Raw genomic sequence first — 8,503 nt, 5'->3', positions numbered from 1 at the left:
GGAACTTCCTGCTGGGTGAGTGATCCTTGGGCTGTGCCTGCCCTCAGCCCGTGCAGCTCACAGAGACTAGTGAGAGTGAAAGCAGAGTCTGGCTTTCAGTTTGACTTCTGGTCTAAACCTCATGAATTTGCCTGGGGAGAGGTGCTAACAGTGGCTTCTCTGAAGGAATAGTCAACATAATTTTTAGGCACTTGCTTCAGCAGGCACTCTGGGGTTGAAAACTCTGAAACATTCTGGTCTTTTCTTGCAGATAACTGCAGTACTGACCTCGGTGTGTGCGGATGGATCCTGGTCATCACTTCCCTTTTTTTCACTATTATTACCTTTCCTATATCAATCTGGATGTGTGTGAAGGTAACATTGTTCACTGCCAATTTGGACTAATGCTTTAAGCAGAATTGTGTCGTTGTTCTTATTGTTCTTATTGTTCTCCATGTGTTTTAAATGCCAATTAATCTACCTCTATTCTTTCTACCTATACCACACAGTATATAGCAGACCTCAACATTCCAGTGCATTAATCTTAAAAAAAAAAAAAGGAAAGTGTGATTACAGGATTTAGTCAAAACAATTTTTGCATTGCCATCTTTATTGCTTCTACCCAGTTGTCAGTCTATAGGCTAGTTTGGAAGGTCAGAATAATTGCAAGAATGCATACTTGCTCTTGGAGGACTGAGATTGTCATTTTTTTATGTAGTTTTTTTAAGATCTCTCCCTATATATGTATAAATAAGTAAATATAAATATGTGTCTGCATGCCTGTGGCTGTATGTTCCTTTTGCTGTTTGACTTTTGACAATAAAGTTTAGGCTAAAACTCTCAAAAGCAGCCTGTCTAGAAATGAGGAGTGATCCATGTTAACGTTTGAGGCTTGAGAGCATCTCAGACTAGAGTATACACAGTTTGGAATCCATCGTGTGGCTTCTGGTAGCCCCTGCATGACCTCCAGCCTTGTCTTGCAGATTGTGAAGGAGTACGAGCGAGCCATCATCTTCAGGCTGGGACGTATCCTAAAAGGGGGAGCCAAGGGACCAGGTATGTCCTGGGGAGCATCCTCAGTGGTTGTTCTGGTTAAGTCATCAGCAGAGTGAGAGCTGTCTGGAGACGTTGCAGTGGAGTGGCAAAAGCATTTCTCAAGAATTTTGTAACTTCCAGTAAGAGGATACGTTACCTTATATGAGAAGACAGTAAACTGATTCTCTGTCAGCCTTACCCAGGTCTGATCTAATACGTGGTCTGCAGATCAAATCAAAGGCACAGGATGTGAAGGGAGGAGAGATGGCATCAAATGTGGCATTTTAAAAAAGAGGGGTATGTCAGTTAACACCCAGATGGCTCGAGAGCCTTGATGTTCTTCTAAACAAATAGAAGCAGTTAAATTAATTGATGGTTTTGGAAAGTTTCCTTAATTAGAATATAATATTAGAAATTCTGGGGAGATCAGAAAGATTGTTCTTTTCAGCTGTTGCTCCAGCTGCTCCAAGTGACAGAGAGGGGCAGTCGCCACTTCCTTTGTTTTCATCCAGGTTTTGCAATGCTTCCCCCTTGTACAGCTGACAAATTAGTGATCTCCCAGAAAAGAGAAGGAGTTTCTGCTTGCCAGAATTGGGCCCCACGAGTAACTGTGGGAAAAGCATTTCAAAAAGTAGCTCTTTACATTTCTGGGTGTTTTTTCCAAATGCTAAAGATCTCTAATTTGAACCTGAAAAAGTGCTTCCTTTGTTTTCATCCAGGTTTTGCAATGCTTCCCCCTTGTACAGCTGACAAATTACTGATCTCCCAGAAAAGAGAAGGAGTTTCTGCTTGCCAGAATTGGGCCCCACGAGTAACTGTGGGAAAAGCATTTCAAAAGTAGCTCTTTATGTTTCTGTGTGTTTTTTTCCAAATGCTAAAGATCTCTAAGTAATTTGAACCTGAAAAAGTGAAGTTTCTCAGCTTATGGTTTTTAAAAACCTTACTGTGATGTGAAAGCCACTAATGAACCTGCAGCTGAGCTTGTTAAGAGAGGCACAGCCAGGGTGGTTGGACTGCAGCTTAGCTCAGTACCAAGTCTCAGCTGTTTTACTGACCCTTTTTCACATCTTCTTGGATGGATTTTTTTTGCACAGGTTTGTTTTTCATCCTGCCCTGCACAGACAACTTCATTAAGGTTGATATGAGGACCATCTCCTTTGATATTCCTCCCCAGGAGGTGAGTGTGCATCTGCCTTTGAATCTGCTAAAGCAGTTGCAGATTTTTTTTTTGCTTTCTTTTCCCTTTCCCCCTCTCAGTGTTGGGTGGCATGTATTGTTAATGTAGATTTCTTGTGCAGGTTCAATGCATTGTGAAGAACACCTAAATCCTTTAGTGAGAGCATTCAATGAGAGCAGATCCCTGACAGAAAACACACTGTGCTGTCCTCCAAGGACCAAAGCAGTAACTTAATCGTGCCTAAGAGCTAGAGTGGGAGGGGATTGGAATGAAGACTGCTGGACTTCATGCAATGTTCTCTAATTGTTTCTGGGAAATCTGGAAGATTTCCAGAAGCAGCAGTGATCCATGCCAATTTATCCAGATATATAAACTGGCTAAAAGAATGGGATGAAGTCATTGTGTATGTCAAGTGCTATCAATAGCCACTCAGTGCCAGGGTCCCTGACTTGGGTTTTCTGTGCCTGTTGCTCCCATGTCCTGTGATGCACAGGGACACTGCAGGGGGTGCCACACCTGATGTCACCTGGTGGCTTTCACTTTGAAGGTTATTTAGAACAAAAAAAAAAGTTACTTCTATTTCTAGCCTGTTTTTCCTTTGACACCTTAATTTGGTGGCAGAATCCCTCCACAGCACTAAACCAGCTGAACTCAGTGATGCCAACACTGAAAGACCAGAACCCAACCAGCCCTCTAACAATACATTTGTGAGGAATTGTATGTTGATGATTACAGCTGCATCCCTCGTGTATCTGCTGCATTTTGCAAGACAAAGGTGCTCGTGGCAGCTTGTCTGGTGCATCTGTTCCCTGTCATATCTGCAAGGGGCTTTATTGCTCATCATTAGTTGTAGATTTAGACAAATGGCAACTGTCATGGCACACTCGAGAGGGTAATTGGTAGAAACCCAATCACTGGCAGGCAAAATGTGCTTGCAGCTGCTGATGTGCCATTAGTGGGTGAAGCCATTGGTTCTACAGCTTTGCTTTTGGCTTGATTAAATTATTCTTGCAGATTAAGGTTGGTTTGTTTTCATTAGATAAAAGCAGAAATAAATTTTCATTTGTACAACATGATTTCTGTGCATGCTACTTGGGTTTTGAAAAGCCTGCTTAGATAGGTAGTCTGGGGAGGGATGGAGCAGGTAAGTAACCCCTCTCTCTTGTGTAATAACATAACAATGACTGCCTGACATGGAATTAGGACACCTCGTGGTTGTGTGGCATGTTTCAGTCTCTAACTGAACTTTAAAATATAATTATTACTGCTTCTTTGTAGTGTGCCCTCTTCTAAACAATCAAGAATCTCTCTTTATCTTTGCTGGTATATCTTTTGCCTAACGTAAAAGTGTTAAACTCAGTAAACCACTTGACTCCAGCTCTGAGGATGTTCACAAACTGGATTTCCTCTGCCCCTTGTCTAGAAACCACCACATTGTCACTTAGTAGCACAAGGTGGAATTTTGATCAGAAGCACTTCCAAGAAGGACATTGAACTGCTAGATGATAAGAGAGATATTTCCAATTAGCTGGAATCCATTAGGCTGTTGGGACAGGCAAAACCAATTTTGTAAGTAGCTAGGCATAGCTCAGTGAAGCCTTCCAGTCCTTTCTGGAGAAGGAAAGCTCTGTTTCCCTAAGCTTTGCTGTGTGCTGACATCCTGCTTTACAAAGTTCCTGAGATTCTGTGAAGCACCTTCTGCAGCCCCTGCTTTGCTGGAGTCTCTGGGATTGGCCATTCCCCTGCTCTGGAACGAGCAGTGATTGGGAACTGCCTCCAGCTCCAGTCACACCTGCAGCCCAGGAGGCTCACAGGGGATGTGCCTGTGCAAGGGCAGCTGAGATACACTCCCTCTTCCCTCACCTGTTTAGCAGGTTGCCTCTTTTGCCCTTGTTTGCTAATCTGACAGATCTGCAGAGTTTGTCTTGCTAAACCAGGAGTCTTGTGACCGGAGTTAAATACAAGTGCAAGTCTAGTGTGTCCTAAACTTGCAATTATACTCATTAGCCTTTCTTCTCTGGACAGAAACATCAAATGAGCCTCTCTCAAATGTATCCAGTGTGTGCTCTTAACTAGAGCACTTTCACCCACTTTGAATGTCCCATGTTCCTACATTTAAACAAAATAACTTTGAGTGCTCGTGTTTTTGAGACTTTGCTGTTGCCTCAGCCCTTTGTTACACACACCTCCTGCACCCCAGTGCAGTCACTCTGCCTCTCACCCATCTGTTCCAAACCTCACTGAAATACAGTGGTGGGGACCTGGTTCAGGGGGTTGCCAGTGTCTTGTTTGCAGATTTTTCAGCTGACTGTTGCCTCAGCCCTTTGTTACACACACCTCCGGCCCCCCAGTGCAGTCACTCTGCCTCTCACCCATCTGTTGTTCCAAACCTCACTGAAATACAGTGGTGGGGACCTGGTTTGGGGGGTTGCCAGTGTGAGGCTGAAGCTCCTCAGCTGACAGCAGCTGGATTTTGGTGAACATTAGTCCTCATTTCAGTTTTTTTTTCAGTCACTCGTATGAATTGCAGATCCCTCTGTGGGTTTGAAGGAGTGAGTTAGAAATAGCATTCTGGCAAAAGTGAGAGTTTCTTTTCCAGTGAGAGGCATTCTGATCCCATATTTACTCTTAGCTGCACAGACCTGCACTGGAAGGTGTGTGCACCTGCATGCGGACACGTCCATGTGCACCAGACCTGTATAAGACAGGTTGTTTTCAAGGCAGTTGCTTTACCCTGGAAAAACAAGGAGTTTATCAAGTAAAACAAATAGCTAATTACCATGACATTAAATTATGTTTAATTACTCTCTACTTTCCCCATTGCTTTGCAGGTCCTGACCAAGGACTCTGTGACAATCAACGTGGACGGGGTGGTTTATTACCGAGTGCAGAATGCCACCCTGGCTGTGGCAAATGTCACCAATGCAGACTCAGCCACCAGGCTGCTCGCACAGACCACGCTGAGGAATGTTCTGGGGACCAAGAACCTCTCTCAGATCCTCTCTGATCGTGAGGAAATTGCACACAGCATGCAGGTAGGACCCCCTTGACCTGAGCAGCCTGTCAAACAGTCAGTTCAGCAGCAGCCTCATGGGTAATTTGCAGGTCAGGATTTATCTTACATTTTAAGTGATAAGCCAGCTTGTGGTTTGGAGCTTTAGGTAAAACCCTTTTGAGCTGTTAGGATGGTGTTCTGTATGATAAACCTGAGTGAGCCCAGCAGTAACAGACCAGTGGGAATGAGGGAGACAGGAGAGGAGGGCTCCCCTGGATTGTCAGGGCAAAACTCCACTGTTGAAGGAAATTATGCAACAGAACTCCTTAAATATATTAAGGCTTAATATACCAGGCTCTGGGCTTTTTTTTTTTTTCTTAGTTTACAGCAGTTGTCAAATTATAATTTAAATACTAAAGCCCTTAAGGTCCAAGAATTGTTAAGCTAATTAATTTGGTTTATGTAATGGTTTGAAAACAAACCAGCGAGAGACTCCAAGTCAGAAATACAATTTAATAAGAAAAAAAAAAAAAGCAATAATACAAAGGAAAACCACAGACAGAGTCAGAATACAACCTGACACTCTGTAGTTAGGGTGGTGGTAGCAGTCCAGATGAAACAGTGGTCTCGTAGAAAAGATCTGGTAGCTCTTGTCCTCTGGAAATCCAGTGGGTAAGGCCCCCCGTGCTGTCCTGAACCCCAGTTTATATCCAGGTGGGAGCACTTGGCTCCTCCCCCTGGGTGGAGCATCTCACAATGGGTTGATGTCAGTCTGTGACTCATGCAGTGGGTCCTTGATGGTCCATTAAACAGAAATAGCTCCTGTGGGGAGCTCTGTATGAGTCATGGGGCAAGGCATGGATGGGCCCATGGGCAGGGAGGACTCCTCCTGCTGGGTGGGAAGGTGTTAACATCTCCCCTGACCTTGAACCTCTTTCCTTCTCTGTTATAGCCTGGGGTGTGAGGTCTGTCCTGGGCAGCTGCTCCCCATGATTTTCTTAACAGCCCATGAGCACTGACAGAGAGAGTATAGAATATACAGTTTTGGTTCTACCCACATAAGGATAAACTGGTCCCAGCCCCTGTAACCATGACAGTTTACCAGTCATTCTTCAAATTTGGACACTTGTTTGCACCAGGGAGGTGGTTTAACTTAATTGTCCTGCCCTCTCTAGGCCACACTGGATGAGGCAACAGACCACTGGGGCATTAAGGTGGAGCGTGTGGAGATCAAGGATGTGAAGCTGCCAGTCCAGCTGCAGAGAGCCATGGCTGCAGAGGCAGAAGCTGCCCGGGAGGCCAGAGCAAAGGTAACAACATCAACTTGTGGGCTTGGGTTTGTTGTTTTTTCTTTTTTTTTTTCTTCAGAAATAATGTAGCATAGGGATGTTGAGGATGCAGATTCCCAGCCAGATTGTCTTGTAGCAAATGGGAGTGCAGGACAGGGTTTTGTGGATTTGTGTCTGGGTACTTGCTTTATTTCCTCGTAGCTTGTGCAGGTGAGATTTCCTTCAGAAGTGTACAATCTCTATTTTTTTTTTTTTACCACACTCCAAGAACAAATGATAAATAGAACAATTTTGAGGTTTAGCTGGAGCCTGCAGTGAATTAGAAGCCAGATGTCCAGCTTTTTCCTGACTAGTCCTGATTTTAGGCAACTCTCTTGTTAGTACATAAGAAGAATAAGAGCTGTAGTGCTTGGTTTTGTCACCCTTCAGCTGACCAATGGGCAGTGTGGTTGCCACATCTTGCTGCCTTCTGAGGTGGGAGTAGGTGATGCTAAATGCTGAACTGCAGAGTCAAAATCCTCAGGGGCAGTTGGAGCTGTTCTAGGACTAGGCAAGTTAACTTCAGTGTTAGTGTGCCCTGCAGTCTGTCTCCTCTGGTGGTTTGATAATCCTGCCTTGAAAACTTATTTTGACCTCCACAGATGCAACTGTAGATTTTATTTTTTTTTAAAAACACACCCTTGCTGAAAAACAAAGCCCTTTTTTGGTAGACTAAGCTGATAAATGCAGGTTTCTGGTAGGTATTAGTGGTCTGTTTTGGAAGCTTAATTACTCTGTGATGATTTTTTAAATTATTTATTCTGATGTTTAAAAGAATATTGTGTCCTTTCAAGAGGACTCTGCAGGGGAGTATGTGCTTGCCTGTGCTGACCCACGTGTGAATTGTCTCACCAGTAACCTGCCTGCTCAGTCCCTTTGGGGTCCATCATCCCATCCAGCTGTCCTTTACAAAGACCCAGAAAACAGAAACACTGTCCCAGTGCAGGGGGGCCCTGCTTGTAGGGAACTGCATGACCACAGATCTGCCCCTAATGAGCTCGTAATTAAAAAGAGGGAATGAAAGGTATTTCCCCAGTACAAAACGTGCCGTTCAGCTGTCAAGCCCTCCTAGAGACAGAAGAATAGAGCTCTGAGTAGGAAGCATTTTGGGATACGTAGGGGGAGTGTTTTCTCTGGTTGTGAGACGCAGTGCTGGAAAAAGCACAAAGTTTTTGAAGGCAGAACAAAGGCACCAGCTGCCTTCTCAAGACGTGGTGCTGCCTTTGTGACCTGGCACCCTGACCCCGAGCAGGAGCAGCACAGGCACACGGGGGGCCAGGGGAGGGCACTCCCCCAGAGAGAGGAGTGGTTCTGCTCTGTGACCTGTGGCTGAAGTCACCCTGCAGACTTCTTATCACTGTGCCAGAACGAATTCAGCTGCACTCCTTTTGCTTCCCCAGGTAATTGCAGCTGAGGGTGAAATGAATGCTTCCAGGGCCCTGAAGGAGGCATCCATGGTGATCACAGAGTCCCCTGCTGCTCTCCAGCTGCGCTATTTGCAGACCCTGACCACCATTGCTGCAGAGAAGAACTCCACCATCGTCTTCCCACTGCCCATCAACATGCTGCAGGGCCTCCTCGGCACCCCTCGCTAGCAGGGGGGCAGGAGGGGTGCGGGGTTTGCTCTGGTGTGCTTGGAGCACTGACCTCCCTGTGTTGGAGCTTGTGGATGTGTTAGAGTTGTACTTGGTGTGTTATAGAACTTACCTGTGATGTTTGTGAACACGGATCACCCAAACACCTGATACTGAAAACCTCTCAGAGTGAGTGCCAGCAGATTGTGATCTTCACTGAGGGTGTATCCACACTGTCCTGGATGGGACAGCTTTAATTTATCACCTCCCATTTTCAAATAGTTTATAAAAGCATTTGTGGTGAAGATGAGGTGATCCACATTTGGAAGAAGTATTCCTTTTACTAAATGGGCCTGCAGCCCTGCAAGGGAAGTAGAACAGCCCTAAACTGTGTTCCCTTGTGACAAAGTCACCA

The 8,503-nt window shown here is 45.0% G+C and overlaps 1 protein-coding gene across 1 annotated transcript; it reads left to right on the top strand.

Moving 5' to 3' along the window:
- Positions 1 to 250: 250 nt before the first annotated feature.
- STOM (stomatin) lies at positions 251 to 8,122 on the top strand (the record flags this gene model as incomplete). Its single annotated transcript, XM_008945530.1, has 6 exons — positions 251 to 354; positions 963 to 1,035; positions 2,109 to 2,191; positions 5,023 to 5,226; positions 6,362 to 6,496; positions 7,915 to 8,122. Coding segments are annotated over 6 exons (794 nt in total), but the record flags the coding sequence as incomplete, so codon positions are not given.
- Positions 8,123 to 8,503: the final 381 nt, after the last annotated feature.

Source organism: Merops nubicus, unplaced genomic scaffold (genome assembly GCF_000691845.1).
Source record: "Merops nubicus isolate BGI_N331 unplaced genomic scaffold, ASM69184v1 scaffold6218, whole genome shotgun sequence".
NCBI classification, from domain to species: Eukaryota; Metazoa; Chordata; class Aves; order Coraciiformes; family Meropidae; genus Merops; species Merops nubicus.
This window is presented reverse-complemented; position numbering and strand designations above follow the sequence as displayed.